This window comes from Muscardinus avellanarius, assembly GCF_963383645.1.
Source record: "Muscardinus avellanarius genome assembly, chromosome: 10".
Taxonomy (NCBI): Eukaryota; Metazoa; Chordata; class Mammalia; order Rodentia; family Gliridae; genus Muscardinus; species Muscardinus avellanarius.
The window spans coordinates 67,225,565-67,245,078 of NC_137796.1; the positions used below are offsets into that span (position 1 = coordinate 67,225,565).

At 43.5% G+C, this 19,514-nt stretch overlaps 1 protein-coding gene across 1 annotated transcript in view; it reads left to right on the forward strand.

The window, feature by feature from the left end:
* The window catches only part of LOC308268653 (zinc finger protein 28-like), a gene marked incomplete at both ends in the record, with an annotated part of 39,592 nt that overhangs the window by 19,641 nt on the left and 437 nt on the right, over positions 1 to 19,514 (forward strand). Inside the window, 8 exons of the mRNA XM_080703766.1 lie at positions 1,408 to 1,682; positions 1,877 to 1,899; positions 1,942 to 2,037; positions 4,296 to 4,438; positions 4,576 to 4,972; positions 5,164 to 5,220; positions 17,456 to 17,493; positions 17,733 to 17,750. Of these exons, the coding sequence (XP_080559892.1) occupies positions 1,408 to 1,682; positions 1,877 to 1,899; positions 1,942 to 2,037; positions 4,296 to 4,438; positions 4,576 to 4,972; positions 5,164 to 5,220; positions 17,456 to 17,493; positions 17,733 to 17,750 (1,047 nt within the window). The remainder of the gene's footprint in view (positions 1 to 1,407; positions 1,683 to 1,876; positions 1,900 to 1,941; positions 2,038 to 4,295; positions 4,439 to 4,575; positions 4,973 to 5,163; positions 5,221 to 17,455; positions 17,494 to 17,732; positions 17,751 to 19,514) is intronic.

Genomic DNA, 19,514 nt, shown 5'->3' on the forward strand with positions numbered 1-19,514 from the left:
ATCCCTAGGGCTTAGTCCAATGTCCTTCTCTATCTAGCAACCTCCTTGAGCTGAATGGGGGACGAAGTCCGAGATTCCAGCTTTATTTTGATGAATGTCTGCTGGATTTTTTCTGCAATACAATCTGCTGTCTGAAAGCTTAAGCAAACTCATAACACAGTTTAGCAGGTAAACACCAAGAAATAACATGAAGTTTTTAGATTTAGTTGTCAAATATACTTCTCTAGCAGCTGAGCACTTTTCCTCAAACGATATGCTTATTAACCAGGTGGTATTGCTCTATCTCCAGGCAGCGCTATTACTAGGTGCAAAGGTCAAGATTCCTTTCAGCCCTTGGCTAATGAAGGTCAAAGATACTGGAATGCTGCCACTGCATCTGAATTCTAACTAAATTTTTATTACCATTTGAACAAAGCCGAGGACGTTTACCAGAAAGTTTATTTTTCACGGACTCAGTTTCTCTCACAGTCCTGATCTTACACCACCGGAGCAATTCGTGTGGAGAGTTAAAAGAATCATTACCAACAGAATAATAGTTATGAAAGAATATCTAAGAATGGGAAGAACTTTAGCCACAGACCACACCTTCTCTCAGGGCTATATGCCGATTTGACTACATGGGCGTGGGGGCCCACGCAGATGCCGAGAGTAAGTGGGCGGTCTCGGCACAAACCTATCCTATATAACTAGGCCTAGTCATTGTGTGGTCTGGATCACTCAGCACAGCAGTCATGCTTCTTGATACAGACTCCTCCACTCATACTGTTTGGACATAACCCACCCCACTGGGGCCATGCAGGGCCAAGGGCATGATTGGATCAAGAATGTGTTATCGGGTGTGATGGCACATGCCTACAATCCCAGTACTTGGGAGTCTGAAACATGAGGATTGCAGATTCAAGGCCAGCCTCAGTTACTTATCAAGACTCTGTTTCAAAATAAAAATGCAAGCTGAACGTGGTGGTACATGCTTATATTCCCAGTATTTGGGAGGCTAAGATAGGAGGATCTCAGGTTTGCAAACAGCCTCAGCTACTTAGTGAGGCCACCTGCAATGTAGTGAGACCCTGTTTCAAAATAAAGAATAAAAAATAGGGCTAGGGTGTAGCTCAGAGGTAGAATGCCTCTGGGTTCAGTACCACAAAAAATTAAAAATTAAAAAAATTAAAATACAAAACTGTGTGGTGGTGCAGCTTGTAATTCCAGTATTTGGGAGGCTGGGACAGTAAGAGTTCAGGCTTGTGGCCAGCCTCAAGAACTTAGTGAAGCCTTCTGGAACTTAGTGATATCCTGTTTCAAAATAAAAGAATAAAATAGAGCTGGAGGTGTGGCTCAGAGGTAGAATGCCCCTAGCTTTGATTCCAAGTACCCAGAACAACAACAAAAAAATGTTTTATGCCTTTTCAGGGCTTGGTGACCATCACAAATATGGCTGTAGACTTCTCCCAGAAGCTAGACCCAGCTCAGAAGAGTTTCTGTAAGAATGTGATATGGGATGAGCAGAGTGACCTGGGATTTGTTGGTAAGTCCATACCTTTCCCAGCAGCTCTAAATTGTCTACAGGATCCTCATTTTCACAAGCGTGCGCCACCACGCCCGGCTTATATTCTTATCTTGGGAATTAGACCAAAACCTCAGGTAGCACCTCCAAAGACTCTTGCCCTACTCCACAATAAAACATGAGGTGTGAAAATGAGGAGGTCAAATGCCCCCATGTTCCATCCCCAAACCCGCAAAAAAAAAAAAAAAAAAGAACATATAAACTGACTTTCAGCTAAGAGTATATATACACACTAATGCGGGGTTGAAAGTCAGTGTCTTTGTTATACTTGAAGTGTCATCTCCTCCCTGATGTAATTCTTTCTGTTACAACCAGGGAACTGGGTCTTCAGTTTTCGAGTATGGAGATTTAACCAACCCCATCTCTTGTCACTCACGCAGGACATTGTGTTTCTAAGCCAGACATAGTCTCTTTCCTGGAGGAAGGCAAGGAATCCTGGATGGTGGAGAGAGAGCTGGCCACTGGCCTATTCTTAGGTGAGTGCAGACACTAGTGTGGTGAAGCCTTGTAGTCAAGAGCAGAGCTTTAAGCTAAGAGACCCAATTCTCACCTACACACAGTAGAAATCTCTACCAAGTCCTCCAGATCTGGGGAGACCGTCAGATCCTTGGATTCCAAAATTATTCTTTTCTCCTTTGTCCTTTCTAGTAACTCATTTCCCTGTAGTGTTCCTTTTTATTATTTCCTGATCACATGGACATGTGTTGGCCTTTCAATTTCTTTTTCTTTCAATTTCAGTGACTTTTTACTTCTTTATTTAGTTTCTAGGGATTAAACCTAGGGGCATTATACCTCTGATCTACACCCTTAGCCATATTTATGTATGTATGTATGTATGTATGTATGTATGTATGTATTTTAGTATAGGGGATTGAACCCAAGGGCATTCCTACCTCTGAGCTATACTCCTGTTTTTTTTGGTTTTTTTGTTTTTTGTTTTTTTTTAAACAGGGACTTGCTAAATTGCTGAGGCTGAACTTGAACCTGCAAACCTACTCTCTCACCCTCCCAAGTACTGGTATTACAGGCAGGAGTCACCATGTCTAGCTCTTCATTAACTTTTCTTGACCTTGATGTACTTTGTGTGTGTGTGTGTGTGTGTGTGTGTGTGTGTGTGTGTGTGTGGTACTGGGCTTGGAGGTAGAATGCTCCAGTGCCCCCCCCAAAAAAAAGCCAGAGAAAGAAGTGAGGATTTTTGTTCAGCCTTATAGAAGTAAGCAGGAAAAGCCAAAAATGATTTTATGCTACTATTGAACTTGAGCAATCTGTGTAGCTTTTGTTCAAATGGTTAATGAAGGCAGCATTTTTATTATATTAGGGAAATAACTGGGCTTTCCTGCAATCTTAATGACTGTCATAGAGTACAGTGTTTGCATGTTTTGGTATACTTTTTTGGACTACTTTAGTAATGTGATGACATGACATTAATGACAGCTGCCCTGGCATCCACAGCAGGGTAGACTGGGGGTGAGGGGAGATTAAGGCCATGAATATAACAACCTGTCCACTCCTTCCTTTCCTGGTGTGCAGCTGATTCTGGTATACATAATGTTTCTTTTGCTTGCCTCCTTGGTTCCTGTATGAATTCAGACTGGAGTCTTCTTAAATTCATCGTAGACTGCACGTTTAAATGTAATCACATAGCCGGGCATGGTGGTGCACACCTGGAATCCCTGTACTTGGGAGGCTGAGACGGGAGGATCACAGGTTTGAGGAGTCTCAGCAAGTAGTGAGACTCATTAACCTAGCGATCTTGTTTCCAAATAAAAGTAAAAAAAAAAAAAAAAAAAAAAAAAAAATAAAGAGCTGGGAGTGTAGTTCTGAGGTAGACTGCCCCTGGGTTCCATCTCCACTGCCCCCCCCCACAGAGAAATAAATAAATATAATCACTTTCAGAGCTACAAATTGATGTTGCTTCATTCACCAGTCAATGAATTAAGGCACCAACATTCCTGTTACCAAAATCCTTTTTCTTTCTTTTTTGGCACGTGATAAAGAGATATTTGTTTTCTTAATATATTTCAGGCCAACAATCCATACTTGAGACCCAGGAATTATTTTCAAAGCAGGACTCATATGCTGAAGGAGTAACAGAAAAAACCTCAAACATTAAACTTAAGTGTTCTGCTTTCACAGAAAATTGGGATTCAGAGTGTGTGTTTGAAAGGAAGCTAGTAGATCAAGACAGAGTTACTCGTAACAAAGCTCTCTCAAAGGAGAGAGAGCATATATGTAACAAATCCGGAAGATGGTTCCATTTGGGTGGTTCAGAAGAGAGAGTTCATAACTGTGATTCAGGTAAAAATTTCCAAAAAGCCTCAGTGGTAATAAAGCAAACAGGAATCTATGCAGGAAAAAAACTTTTCAAATGTAATGAATGTAAGAAAACTTTTACCCAGAGCTCATCCCTCACCGTTCATCAGAGAATCCATACTGGAGAGAAGCCCTATAAATGTAATGAATGCGGGAAGGCTTTTAGCGATGGTTCATCCTTTGCCAGACACCAGAGATGTCACACGGGCAAGAAGCCCTACGAGTGCGTTGAGTGTGGGAAAGCCTTCATACAGAACACGTCCCTTATTCGTCACTGGAGATACTACCACACTGGGGAGAAGCCCTTCGGTTGCACTGATTGTGGGAAGGCCTTCAGTGACCACATAGGATTGAATCAACACAGGAGAATCCACACTGGAGAGAAACCGTACAAATGTGACGTGTGTCACAAATCCTTCAGATATGGCTCCTCCCTTACTGTGCATCAGAGGATCCATACTGGAGAAAAACCATATGAATGTGAGGTTTGCAGAAAGGCCTTCAGCCATCATGCATCCCTCACCCAACATCAAAGAGTACATTCTGGAGAAAAGCCGTTTAAGTGTAAAGAATGTGGAAAGGCTTTCAGGCAGAATATCCACCTTGCTAGTCATCTAAGGATCCATACTGGAGAGAAGCCCTTTGAATGTGGGGAATGTGGGAAATCCTTTAGCATCAGCTCACAGCTTGCCACCCATCAGAGAATCCACACTGGAGAGAAGCCCTACGAGTGTAAGGTGTGTAGTAAAGCCTTCACCCAGAAGGCTCACCTGGCCCAGCATCAGAAAACCCACACGGGAGAGAAACCGTATGCGTGTAAAGAATGCGGTAAAGCCTTCAGCCAGACCACGCACCTGATTCAGCATCAGAGGGTTCACACTGGAGAGAAGCCCTACAAGTGTGCGGAATGTGGGAAGGCCTTTGGTGACAACTCGTCTTGCACTCAGCATCAGAGGCTGCACACTGGCCAGAGACCATATGAGTGTGTGGAGTGTGGGAAGGCCTTCAAGACAAAGTCGTCCCTCATTTGTCATCGCAGAAGTCACACTGGTGAGAAACCCTATGAATGCAGTGCGTGTGGCAAGGCCTTCAGCCATCGTCAGTCCCTCAGCGTACATCAGAGGATCCATTCTGGGAAGAAACCATATGAATGTAAGGAGTGCAGGAAGACCTTCATCCAGATCGGACACCTTAATCAACATAAGAGAGTTCACACTGGAGAGAGATCCTATAACTACAAGAAAAGCAGGAAAGTGTTTAGGCAGACTGCACACTTTGCTCACCATCAGCGAATCCATTCTGGAGAGGCATCAACACGACCCTCTTTGCCTTCCACATCGACTCCTGTGGATCTGTTCCCCAAGTTCCTCTGGAATCCATCCTCACTCACATCATCATAGTCAAAACATTTCCATTTTCACTATACTGCAGTCACTTAAAAACTCACCTGTCTGTTCTTTGTTTTGCTTTGATTTTGTCCCTTGCAAGTTTGTTCTTCACTTTAGTCAGGTTTTTTTTTTTTTTTTTTTTAAGTATAAATGTAGCCGGGTGTGGTGACGCACGCTTGTAATCCCTGCTCTTGGGAGGCGGAAACAGGAGGATCGCGCAGGTTCGAAGCCAGCATCTCTGGCTTTAGAGACCCTGTTTCCAAATAAAAATATAAAAATGGGTCTGGGAATTTAGCCCGGAGGTAGAAGGGTTTCCAGGAACCCCAGTACCACAAATAAATAAATAAATAAATAAATAAATAAATAAATAAATAAAGTATAAATGTAACTAATCCCCTCATAGAAGACTTGTATTGAGGTCCCCTCAATTGCCTGGTATAAGGTGTTCTTAACACAATGCCTCGTCCATGCCAAATGGTCAGTAAACTTAGTGCTTTAGAAAACATTATCATTGAAAACTGAAAAGTGACCACAGTCAGCTCTGATAAAAACAGTGAAGTAGGATGAAGCTCAGAGGAGCCAGATCTTAGGAGGAGCTCTGCAGGTAGGCAGTGAGGTTTTTTCTGTGTCACTTAGCACTTGATTCAATAATGCTGAGTTGTTTTGTGGCTTTCCATTGGATCTATATGACTGTAGACTGATGTGACCTTTTTGGTGGAAAAATTCAACTCAACACTTGACGACAGTCTTAGAAAGTCATGAGATCATGATGGGTAGGCCACTTGGAACAAATGAATTAATCAGGAAAATGCACGAATTATATGCATAAAGTTAAACAACTGAGCCGGGCGTGGTGGCGCACGCTTGTAATCCCCGCGCTTGGGAGGCGGAGACAGGAGGATCGCGCAGGTTCAAAGCCAGCCGCGCGCGCTGGCTTAGGAGACCCTGTTTCCAAAAATGAAAATGTAAAAATAGGTCTGGGAGTGTAGCCCGGAGGTAGAAGGGCTTCCAGGAACCCCAGTACCACCAAAAAAAAAAAAAAAAAAAAAAAGTTAAACAACTGAATGTTACTCAAGTATGAGAAAACTCAGCAGGATCTGATCTAAGTCATTCAGTTTATGAATGAATTCTATTAAGCTTTCAAGGAACCATTACTTCTTGGGTAAACTGAACTAAAGTAGAGGTCAGCAAACTGAGTGGTCAAAGCCTCACTGTTTTTGTGTGGTCTGTGACTTGAAATTTTAAAAAATATTTTTAAGTGGTTAAGAAAATGGAAATGTTTTCTACCTAATTATGTGAAATTCACATTTCATTGTTTATAAATAAAGTTGTATTAGCACAGAGCCACTACATGGGGAGCTGTGATGAAGACCATAGGTTCTGCTACCTGAACCTTGTACCGAAAATGTTGGCTGATCCCTGCTCTAGAGTTTGCTGAAAATTCTACAGCTCATGGGCCAAATCCTGTGTAGCCTGTTTTTGTAAATAGAATTTTACTGAAACACCATCATTCTCATCTGTTTACCTATTGTCTTTGGCTGCTTTTACAACAGTGGCAGAATTAATAGCTTTAACAAAGACAGTATAGTGTGCATAGCCTCAGATATTTAGTGTGTGTGTGTGAATCCAGGAGCATTCTACCTGCACTATACCCCCAGACGACGACGACGACGACGACTACTACTACTTATTACTACCCTTACTATTATTACTATTATTATTGTTTCTTATTAGTGTGTGTGTGTGTGTGTGTGTGTGTGTGTGTGTGTGTGTGAGATACTGGGGATGGAACACAGGGGCTTTCTACTTCCAGGCTACACTCCCAGACCTATGTATATTTTTTATTTGGAAACAGGGTCTCACTAAGTTGCAGAGGGCTTCACTAAGTAGCTGAGGCTGGCTTTGAAACTGCACGATCCTCCTGTCTCAGACTCCCAAGTACTGGAATTACAAGCATGTGCCACCCAGCTATTGTTTTTTATTTTGAAAGAGGGTCTCACTGAGTTGCCGAGGAACTTACTAAATTGCTGAGGCTAGCCTCCAACCTGTAGTCCTCTTGGGATTATAGGTGTATGCCATTATCCCTGGCTTGGTATTTACTGTTCTTTTATAGAACATTTGCCAACCACTTCTCTAGAGTTAAGGCTAACATGCAAAAAATTCTAATTTAATCAGGGTAGTGCAACTCATATCAAAAATGTAAAAATAGACTATAAAGCAATTTGTGGAGAGATGAAAAGACATTATTAAACTATGTTGAAAATATAAGATATATCAATAAAATGATAATCTTTTGGGGGGAAGAGGTCTGGGGATAGCACTCAGAGTCCTTCGACCTCCAAACTACACTCCCTGCCCTATTTTTTATTATTTATTTTGAAACAGAGTCTCACTAAGTTGCGGAGGGCCTCACTAAGTAGCTGAGGCTGTCTGCGAACCGTGATCCTCCTGTCTCAGCCTTCCAAATGCTGGGATTACAAGTGTGTGCCACCACGCCCAGCAGAAATAATCATTTTTCAGCCAGGTGTGATGGCACAAGGTTGTAATCCCAGTACCTGGGAGGCTGAAACGGGAGGATCTCAGATTTGAGGAAAGCCTCAGCAATGTAGAGACTCAGCAGTCAAGTGGGCCCTATTTCAAAACAAAAAATAAAAAAGGGCTGGAGGAGTAGCTTGAAGGGAGAATACCACTGAGTTCAGTCTCCAGTAACACACACATTAACACAGAGAAGATAATTTTTAGATGAAATACTCTATTAAAATTTGTCAAGTAGGTCGGGCGTGGTGGCGCACGTTTGTAATCCCTGTGCTTGGGAGGCGGAGACAGGAGGACCGCGCAGGTTCGAAACCAGCCACGCACGCTGGCTTAGGAGACCCTGTTTTCAAATAAAAATGTAAAAATAGGTCTGGGAGTGTAGCCCGGAGGTAGAAGGGCTTCCAGGAACCCCAGTACCACCAAAAAAAAAAAGAGTCCCAGTAATCTGTTTACTCTGGCACTTTTGCCTGGAACAATATGAGGGAGCATAATTAGGCAAGAATAACAGGATGTTTGTAAAATAGTTTACTTTAGCCAAGCATGGTGGCACACACTTGTAGCCCCAATACTAGGAGGTTAGGATAGGAGGCTCGCAGGTTCGAAAACAGCCTCAGCAAGTAGTGAAACTCATTAACCTAGTGAGTCTGTTTTAAAATGAAAATAAAATAGGGCTGGGGTATAGCGTAGAGGTTGAATGTCCCTGGGTTCAATCCCCAGTACCAAAATAAATAAAATTTTTCTTTGCCCATGAGGTTTGGTATATAAAACTGGTATTTTATTATTACAGAAATGATGTTTGACAATTGGCTCCTTTCTTCTCCAAAGACAAAGAAATAAATACGAGACAACTGTATTTAGAATCTCTAATTATGAAATACTAGAGGCAAACACAGAAAGGGGAAGCCGTTGCGAATAGGACATATACTCCTAGAGGCCATAAAAGAAGAGAATAAAGTTGGTACATGTGAAAATGTAAAACTCCAGCAAGGTGAAGCTCATCAAAAACATGTAAAGGACGATCAACAGAAAATGTATGCAAGTACTAAGTGTGTCATTTAGGAATAGTGCTGTTACACACGCAGAGCCACAGAGAAACATGGCAGCACATGGCAGACGTGTTACAGCTGATGTATTCAAGTGAGTAAATATAATCTGTGAAGTTCTTAACCTCATTAATCAGAAAGGTACAAATGAAAACATATTTTCTTGGCTCTTAGATGGATTAATCTAAAATCTGTAGAATATTCAGCCCTGGTATCAATGTGGGGAAACAAGCTTGTTTGTCATTAATGGAATGAATGCATTCTTACCTTTTTCAATGGCAATATGGCATGGTGTATCAACATTATAATTGTGTGCTCCTTTTTATTTTTTTATTTTTTTGGTGGTACTGGGGTTCCTGGAAACCCTTCTACCTCCGGGCTACACTCCCAGACACCTATATTTTATATTTTTATTTGGAAACAGGGTCTCCTAAGCCAGCATGGCTAGCTTCAAACCTGCACGGTCCTCCTGTCTCCACCTTCCAAGCGCGGGGATTACAAGCGTGCGCCACCACGCCTGGCTCGTGTGCTCCTTTTGACACAATAATTCCAGCTCTAGAAATTTTATTTCATTGGAATAAATTAATTTTATTGCATAATTTTAAAAATATGAGAAATAGGAATTCTGTGTCCTGCCAAGTAGGTTTAGTAAATTATGGTTCTTCAATGCTGGTTTTACAGCTAGTAGAAAGAGGTTAAACTCTATGAATACTTGTGTAGAAAGTCATCCATATAACAAAGTATGTCATTTGCAGAATCTTATATGTAGAATTATCTTGTAGAATCAACAGTGATACTGAATATATATGTGTATACATATATGTGCACACATACCCCATTTAGTATATATATGTTCAAATCTTGTTTTGTCTTTTTTTTTTTTTGGTACTGGGGATTATTGAATCAGGGCCATTCTGCCTCTGAGTTATACCCTAGACCTTTTTATTTTTCATTTTGAAGTGGTGTCATATAAATTGCCAGGGGTCTTGCTAAGTTGCTGAGGCTGGCCTCACACCTGAGATTTTCCTGTCTCAACCTCCCAAGTACAGACACATGCCACCACACGTGGCTGGATATTTAGATTTATTTTTCTATAAGAAGTGTTTATTTTTTATTTTTTTATTTTTTGGTGGTACTGGGGTTCCTGGAAGCCCTTCTACCTCTGGGCTACACTCCCACACATATTTTTACATATATATATATATATATATATATATATATATATATATATATATATATATATATATTGAAACAGGGTCTCTTAAGCCAGCGCAGCTAGCTTCGAACCTGCGCGATCCTCCTGTCTCTACCTCCCAAGCGCGGGGATTACAAGCGTGCGCCACCATGCCTGGCTATAAGAAATGTTTAACTCACAAGTTAGTCCACACTTAGCCTACACCAATTCACCAAAATTACCATTAAGCCAGGCGTGATGGCACACACTTGTAATCCCAGTACTTGGGAGGCTGAGACAGGAAGATCACACAGGTTCAAAGCCAGCCTCAGCTACTTAGTGAGGCTCTCAGCAACTCAGTGAGAATCTGTTTCCAAATAAAATATAAAATAGGTCTGGAAGTATAGCCCGAAGGCAGAAGAACCCTTGAGTTCCACCCCCAGTACCACCAAAAAAAATTTTTTAATTTAATTTTAAAATTTAAAAAATAGGCCAGGCATAGTGGCGCACGCTTGTAATCCACACTCTTGGGAGGCGGAGACAGGAGGATCGTATAGGTTCAAAGCCAGCCTCACTGGCTTAAGAGACCCTATTTCCAAATAAAATATAAAATAGGTCTGGGAGTGTAGCCTGAAGGTAGAAGGGTTCCATCCCCAGTACCACAAAAAATAAATAAATAAAAATGAGCTTAGAAACCTTAGCTTCCGTTCTCAAAACTAGAAAAAACATTCAACAAACTGAATACCATCTAGATCCATCAGAGAACTGAAGACACAATGGAAACCACCAACCCAAAACCTAAAGAAAGGTAAATACAGAAAATCACAGACAAGATCACTCCTGGCTCGGTTTCCAAGCTCTAGGTCAGAGCTAAAACAAAAGTATCAATATCATTTTTATCCAACTCAACCACAAAATTATACAAACACTATATTTCCATTTGTAATTCCTTATAGAAAACATTTTCAAAGGTAAAATTAGATTCATTATGGAGTCTATGAAGTTGGAGAGAAATTAGGTTCAGAAAATCCAGTGTCTAGATGTTATTGCGGCTTTGAGTTATTGTGTCTGGGAAGGTGATGTAATTTAGAGATCAGTATCTGTTTTGGTAAGCTGGAGTTATAACAAAACACCATAATCTGATGTCTTCAAGAATACTTTATTTCTAAGCCGGGCGTGGTGGCGCAGGTTTGTAATCCCAGCATTCGGGAGGCTGACTGAAGAGTCGCGGCATCGCGGTTCACGGATAGCCTCAGCTACTTAGTGAGGCCCTCTGCAACTCAGTGAGACCCGGTTTCAAAATAAATAATAAAAAATAGGGCAGGAGGTGTAGCTAGGAGGTCGAATGTCCCTGGGTTCCATCCCTAGACCCGCAAAAGAAAAAAAAAAAAGAATACTTTATTTCTCATGGTTGTAGAGGCTAAGAAGTTCAAACCCAAGGTACCAGCAGATTTGGTCTTTGTTGAAGGCTGTGTCCCTCACTTGCAGATAGCCTCCATCCTGCGGTGTAGTCATATGGCCTTTCCTTTTGTTTATTGTTTTTTTTTTTGAAGACTTAAAGAAGTTTATTAAAAGATGGAAATACAGAAAATAGAAATATAGCCCCATGCCAAAATGGCAGGAGGGGATGACTCGAATGAGTACGTCAAAGGGCTTACACGTGGACTCGGCCTTTTATACCCATGACCTCCATTTTGTTTGCGTGACTCTGACATAGTGAATGTCCCTGTAAGGTACCTCCCCTTAACCCTGAAAGGTACCTCCCCCAACCAGGTGTGGCAAGGCGTCTCCTTTCCTGAAGGGCAAGGTCAAACCCTGCCCTATCCTCCCTAGATCATCATGTAGATCTCTTTAGAAAGCAGAAGTCTTAACTCTCCTCTACTGACTTGGTAATTATTTTGAGCTAGGTTAATTTACACTGGAATAACTGCCTGTTTTAGACAGAGATCAAATCCTTGCACAGATCTGCCCCTCACCCATGTCTGCCACCATTTTGATACAACTATTTTTGAAATATCAATCATCTTCTTTTGAAATATATTAATAATCAGCGCTTTCCCAAATCTTCCTAGGCCGTTCCCAATACTGGTACATTCCCCCCTCTATCTAGTAACTTCCTGACACCTGTCAGGCCAACGGTAAGTACAGAAAATACAATTTGACTGTTACAAGTGTACAGACATTTAACATGAGCTAATTTCCCATCAATGTCACCCCCATTATTATTACATACATACATGTACCCATAGCAAAGGAATCAGGGCAACGACTCATCGAGCTGCTTCGAGCTGAACAGGGGCGACATAAGGGGGCCCCCTGGCTTAGGGTACATATGTATGTAATTGGCATGGGGAGATCAGATGGGTCCATGTGGTGTGTGTCTATGACCATCCAGAGGACTCCGATAGATGATCTTGTCAGGGTCTGTCTGTAACGCCATCTGAAGTCTAAAAGCTTCCAGCCTTTTGGGGTGCAGTGGTACTAGGACCACCGACGAGATGCCCTGGAAGTCACGTTCAGAGCTGCAGTGATGCAAAGGCTGCTCTATAGTTGTTTTAAAGCTCAAGAGCTCACCGGCTGGAGCTAAAACTGCAGCTGTTCCCCACTGGCCCACAGGTCAAAAAGCCCCGTGAAAATTACTGAGCCACGTGCTCTGCGTTGACCCAAGACGTTGGGCGCCAAAAATGTTACGGATTGGGGAAACTTTCCCCAGGGATCCCCGTTAGACCCCTGGAAATAATTTCCCAAAAACTCCCCAAAGAAACAAAAAAACCAGAAAAACGGAAAAAGAGGAAAAGATAGAAACACAGGAGATAGAAATACAGCCCCATGCCAAAATGGCAGGAGGGGATGACTCGAATGAGTACACCCTCCTTTTGTTTATTGTGACACTAGGGATTGAACCCAGGGGCTTCCAAAGTACTGGAATTATAAGCATATGCCACCACTCCCTCCAGTTTTATTTGTTGCTCAGGATTGAACTGAACCATACCCTATTTTTTTTTTTTTTCATTTTGAAACAAGGTCCAAGTTGCTGAAAGGCTCACTGAATTTCTAAGGCTAATTTGGAAACTGTGACCCCCCTGTTTTAGCCTACCAAATATGAGGATTACAAGTGTGTGCCAACATGCCTAGATGAAGACCATGAAAGTTTATTTTAAGATAGGAAAATAGAGAAAGAAGCTCCCACAGGGCAGGGGACCTGAAAGGGGTTGCTGACACTAGTTACTAGTCTAAGTAGGGTGTTGGTTTTTTTTTTTTTTTTTTTTGGTGGTACTGGGGTTCCTGGAAGCCCTTCTACCGCCGGGCTACACTCCCAGACCTATTGTTTATATTTTATTTGGAAACAGGGTCTCTCTCTCTTTCTCTCTCTCTCTCTTTCTCTCTCTCTCTCTTTTTTTTGGGTGGTGGTACTGGGGTTCCTGGAAGCCCTTCTACCTCCGGGCTACACTCCCAGACCTATTTTTACATTTTTTATGTGGAAACAGGGCCTCCTAAACCAGCGCGTGCAGCTGGCTTAGAAGCTGCGCGATCCTCCTGTCTCTGCCTCCCAACCACGGGGATTACAAGCGTGCGCCAACCACGCCCGGCTAGTTAGGGTTTTTTTTTTATATCCTCTTCCTGTCTCCTTTGTTTCATTCCCCATCTCCTCCTCTCCTTACAGACCTGAATGTAGTCCTGTATGTTTCTTTTCTTTCTTCTTCCACTGTGTGTCATGAGTGGTCAGGCTGCCTCTGCAGGTACTAATCTATAGCTTTGGACCAACAGCATATCGTGGTCTTGAGAACAGTGTGTCGCTACTGTTCAAACCAGTCTCAGGAACCATATCATACAGCAGTCTGAGAAACAGTGCATAGGTAGCTTGTTCTATTTCATTAATCCTGTGTTCTCCAGGACCTTCAATACCTCCCTGCCCAGCTGTTTCTAACTCACTAGTGAAGTCTCTAATCATTCAGTTGAGACCCACTCTTGCTCTCCTTTGAGAGCATTCTGTTGCTTGCAATAAATCCTCAGCCACTTAGTGAGGCCCTTTGCAACTCAATGAGACCTTGTTTCAAAATACAGAATTTAAAAAATAGGGCTGGGGGTGTAGCTTGGAGGTAGAATGCCCCCCTGGGTTCCATTTCCAGTGCCCCCCCACACACACACAGAGCGAGAGCGAGAGCGAGAGCAGTCAATTTCCAGTGGGGATGTGCATGCTATACTTGTAATCCCACCACTTGGGAGGCTGAGACAGGAGGACCACAGGTTTATGGCCAGCCTCAGCTACTTAGTGATGCTCTCCACAACTTAGACCCTATTTCAAAATAAAGAATAAAAAGTAGGACTAGGATGTAGCTCACAGGTAGAATACCCCTGGGTTCAATCACCAGTACCCCCCCCCCCACAAAAGATAATTCCTCTCACATTCAAAATACTATTATAAGCCAGGTGGTGGCACATGCTTATAATACCAGTACTTGAGAGGCTGAGACAGGAGGATCTCAGGTTCGGAGCCAGCCTCAGCTATTCAGAAAGGCCTTCTGCAACTTAGTGAAACCCTGTTTCAAAATAGAGAATAAAAAATAGGGCTGGGATACAGTGCAGAGGTAGAATGCCTCTGGGTTCAATCTTCAGTAACACACACACACACACACACACACACACACACACACACAAAACTCTGAGATAGTAATACATCAGCAATTTAAGTAAGAAAATGAAAAGCTAACGTCCCATTCACAGAAGATGAAATACAAGTAGCTAATTAAAATTACCCAATATTATTAGTTGTCAAGGAAATGCAAATGAAAATGATGATATATGTATGTATACGTTCCCCAAAAGGATTGATTTTAAGTTAAAGAGTGATAATATCAGCTGTCCCTGGTGGTGCATGCCTGTAATCCCAGTACTTGGAAGGCTGAGATAGGAGGATCTCAGGTTTGAGATCAGCCTCAGCAACTTAGTGAAACTTAGCAACCTAAGAGGTATAATATCCTTGCGTTCAGACCCCAGAAAAACACACATACGTACACACGCGTGTACACACACACACACCCCCCCCACACACACACACACAGAGAAAATATTCAAGTATTGGTAAATGCATGGAAAATAAAACAATTCCATTATTGGTTACATATATTGCTGCATGTATATACAATTTGAATCAGTATTCCTCAGAGGCCAAAGTGTACAAAGGTAGGTAATTCATAATGGTGAAATATCTTTAATGATAAATTATTATAAACAATGTAATTGACCATCAAGGTGATGGATAAATTAATTATGGTGTATTTATTCAGTAAAATTTGTACTGCTGTTGAAGGAATAACACAAATGCATATATAACCATACAAAGATTGCTAGATTAAAACAGTGCATAACTATATTATAGTATGAACTCAATGTGTAAGTAAAATGTGTCACAGAAGGTCTCTTTTCCTCTGCCCAGTGTCCCTTACCTCCTTTTGGCTGTGCTACCTCACCTCCTCCACTGAGTAACTGGCTGGGTTCTACTGTATGGCTCTGATGGGCCTGGCCAGGTGCTTCTGCACCCAGTGGCAGCTGCCCACAGATGACACAGTGCTCTTGTAGTTGTGATCTCAGGAGATGCCCTGGGTTTTGTGCTTTCTGTAATTTCTTTTGTGTGTCTATAATTTCTTAAACTACCAATTATGCTTCCAATAATTTACTTTTGGCTCTCTTTGGTTACTTGCAATTAAAGGAATTTAATACAGAATTTGATGTGAAAATTGGATGATAGGCAGTAGAATCTTTGGAAGATCTGCAGTATTAGAGATTGTTTTTTTGATGAGATGGGACAAGTGAGTGTTTATTTTCAAGCCTAGGAAAGTAACAGCTCATGAATTGTAACAGCTCATGAACTGCAGTGGGCGACCCCTAGTTGAATTATTATTTTGTCACCACACGGAGTGAACAGAAGTCTAAGGTCCTGGATAATGGCAATTTACAGAGTGAAGAATGCTGTTTTAGCCCGGCGCGGTGGCACACACCTGCAATGCTGGTGCTTGGGAGGCCGAGGCAGAAGGATTGTAGGATCAAGGCCAACCTCATCAACTTACATCCTGTTTCAAGGGAAAAAAGGGAGGCAGGTAGCTCGGGGGTAGAATGCACCTGGGTTCAGTACAGAGAAAGAAAGCGAGGAAGAGAGAAAAGTACATCACATTTAAAGATAGACTTGGCTTCCCTTTGTTATTGAAGAATGGGGTAGTACTAAACTCTAAAATAGGAGTGTCCCAATGAGTTGCACAGAGGATGTGGGCAGGAAAGAGCTGGGGAAAGCAGCAGAAGATGGAAAAATGGGCTGGATGTTTCAAAGTTACTTTCTTTGGAAAAGTCCAAGCAGAAGGGCCATCCCTGTCTACCAGCTAGATGGCTTGTTTGGGGACTTGGTCATTTCCCCCTTTCTCCTGATTTCTCCAAGGTCAGAAAAACAGCCCAGTTTCTCTTGGTGGGGAACTTCAGCATGAGCAGCTTCATTTTGGTTTGGTCTCCAATGGCCGCCTCCTGCAGGTTTTAGTTAACACTTTTTGTTCTCGGCATTTCTGTATGCTCTACAAATTTTCTACTAATACGCAGGGTTATCAAGCTGTAAATCGCTGAGTGTCCCTCAGTCAGTCCATTGGCTGGCTGGAGAGGCAGAGGTGAAAGTGCTGTCCTGCCTTCTCATTTCTCTGCATCCTCCTATCCCTTCTCCTTCCCTCCTCTTCTCTTCCCTCCGGCTTCTCCCTTCCTCCCTCCTCCACCACCCCTTTCCCTTCTTTCTTCTCCAGTCCTTCCTCCTCCTCCTCTTCTCCCTATATCACTCTCCATCCTCCTCCAGGGTCTCTTTCTTCCCCAACTCTCCTCCCGCCAGGTTCTTTTCACTCACTTTCCAGCCCCTTCCCTCCTGCTCCTCCCCTGCAGTCCTCCCTGGCCCACCCCCTGGCGCTGGGGCCGCGGAGATCTTTGGGAGATGGAGGAGCGCGGGAGGATACCGAGTTCCGTTCTACGTTGGGGGACCGGGCGTGGACTCCTGGGAAGTGTAGTCCGGCTTTCCGCGCAGGCGCAGTGCGGCCGGGCGGGCCGGGCGGATGTGGTCATTGTTCCGGCCTCGCGGGTGAGTCCTGCCCGACCCTCCTCTTCTATGGGGCAGACCCTCATCTGGGAGGGTGCGGGCTCAGCGGCGGAGTGAAGGCGGGGAGAGCAGGAGACCTGCAGGTCTCTGAGATTGTGGGCCGGGTGTGGAGCTGGGGAGGGGTGGAGACCGTGTGTGTACTGAGTGTGTGTGTGTTGCGGGAGGTCCTTGGGCTGTGGCTCTGTCTGTGCCTGTGGGCGTGGGAGGCGTGTGTGCGCCAAGGTCCACGCGCGCACACACACAGGCAGTTCATCCCAGCCCTGGTCTCTGTGTCTTTAGTGCGCGCGTGTGGGTGTCTCGGGCCTTGTCTCTGTGTAGACATCTCTGCAGCTGCTGGGGTCCTTGTGTTCAGTGTGGTGCGTGTCTGCTTTGATCTGTGTGTGTGTCCACCTGTCTCTGTGTCTCTGGTGAGAGTGTCAGGGTGTCTGTGTGTGTGCATGTCTGTCTGTGTCTCTGTTTCTGGGTGTTGGTGTGAGGGTCGGTGGGTTCTTGAGTGCAGGTGCCCTTCCCAGGTGTATGTGACAGCCTGGGAGTTCCTGGACCTACAGCCCCCTCTCTAGCTCGCCTGACCCATTCCTTTCCCCTTCCTGGACAGAAGCACGTCTCCACCAAGGTGGGTTGATTTTCCCACAGAGGGGCTAGAAGCTAGGCACCAAATCATGTAACTTGCCTTCCTTAGATATTAAGACTACAAAGATGTCCACAGATATAGACGTTAACTTCTATTTCTTAGAACTGACCCTGTATTTAACACTATGAAGGCCCATAATTTATTTTGACCTATCTCTAGTAATAGTTGTTCATTTTGTTTTCAGGGGACTTAGGTTGCTCTTTATTTTATTTTATTTCATCTTGGGCCCTATAAATAATGCTTCAATAAACATTGCCTTTTTTTTTTTTTCCCTCTACGTATACCTTTGTTGTTGTCCTGGAAATTGAAACTAGGGCATTCTACCTCCAGGCTACACCTCCAGCCCTTTTTTTAGTTGTTGTTTTAATTGTTATTGTTGCTTTGTTGTATTTTTTTAAAACAGGGTCTCGCTAGGTTACTGAGAGTCTCCCTAAGTTGCTGAGGCTGGCCTCAAACCTACAATCCTCCTTTCTCAGCCTTCCAAGTACTGGAGTTTCAGATGTCCACTACCACACCTATGTATAATCTTTTTATAGCCAAAGGCAGATACCTGGGAATAGGTGGCTGGATTATGGCTTTTTGTATTGCCAGCTCACTTTCTGGAACAAGTCAAGTGACTCCTGCCTTCATCAGCCTGTGAGAAGTCCCTTTTCCTAGCACTCTTGCTGATGCTGGTAGTTAGCTCATATTCAGTCAGCTCTGTGAAGGTATTTCCCACATGCTGGACATTGTCCTGAATGTCTGAGATATCATCCACAAATGATGATCCCGGCTCCCAGGAGCTTGTGTGCTGGTGGAGAGAAGACCGGCAACAGAGCTGAGCACCGTGGCACGTGCCTGAGGATTGCAGGTTTGAGGCCAGCCTCAGCAACTTAGCAGGACCCCCAGCAACTTAGACCTTGTTTCAGAAGGAACAGCAGAGGCCAAGGCCAGGGGTTTTCCCAAGTCATCTCGAGGTTTTAAGAGACTTAGCGAGGCATCTTATAGCACATGGAAAGCTTGTTTCCATCAGAGATGTTGGTGACACAGATAGTGAGCTCCCTGTCACACTGCATGTGAGTCCCAGTAAGTCACCGTGGAGCCAGGATGGTCTCAAACTCCAAGAATTTATCTATTAGCGCCATCTGTCCTATGTTTTCACTTTATCTTCAACGTAAATGAGTCACTGATTCTTTTTTCTGAAATTAACACAGTAAAGACTATGACAACTGTAAATAAAAGCTTAGTGCTGCGTACAAGAGGAGACAGGGGAGCCAGGCAATTCTCACCAGGCAGTAAGATCACTGCCGCAGGTGTTTACTGAACTCTTGCTGTTTGCTGGCACAGGCTTCAGGTTTCTCAGGCACATCCATTAGTTCAACTCAGTAACAGCATGAGGTCTGGGGAAAGTGCCCAAAGGGCCAGAGGTGGTTCCGGGTCAGCTGGTAGGGCCTTAGTTCAGCACTGGCCCAAGGAGAGAGACAGGACAGGGCAGCAGGAAAAGCCTGGGGTCCTGCTGCTCTCAAAAGGCTGTAGGCTAGCCGGGCGTGGTGGTGCATGCTTGTAATCCCTGCGCTTGGGAGGCTGAGACAGGAGGATCGCACATGTTCGAAGCCAGCCTCAACTACTTAGTGAGGCTCTCAGCAACTTAGTGAGACCCTGTTTCCAAATAAAATATCAAATAGTACTGGGTTCTGGGTACTGGGTTCCACCCCCAGTACCACTAAAAAAAAAAAAAAAAAAGGCTGTAGGCATGTGCAGGCATTG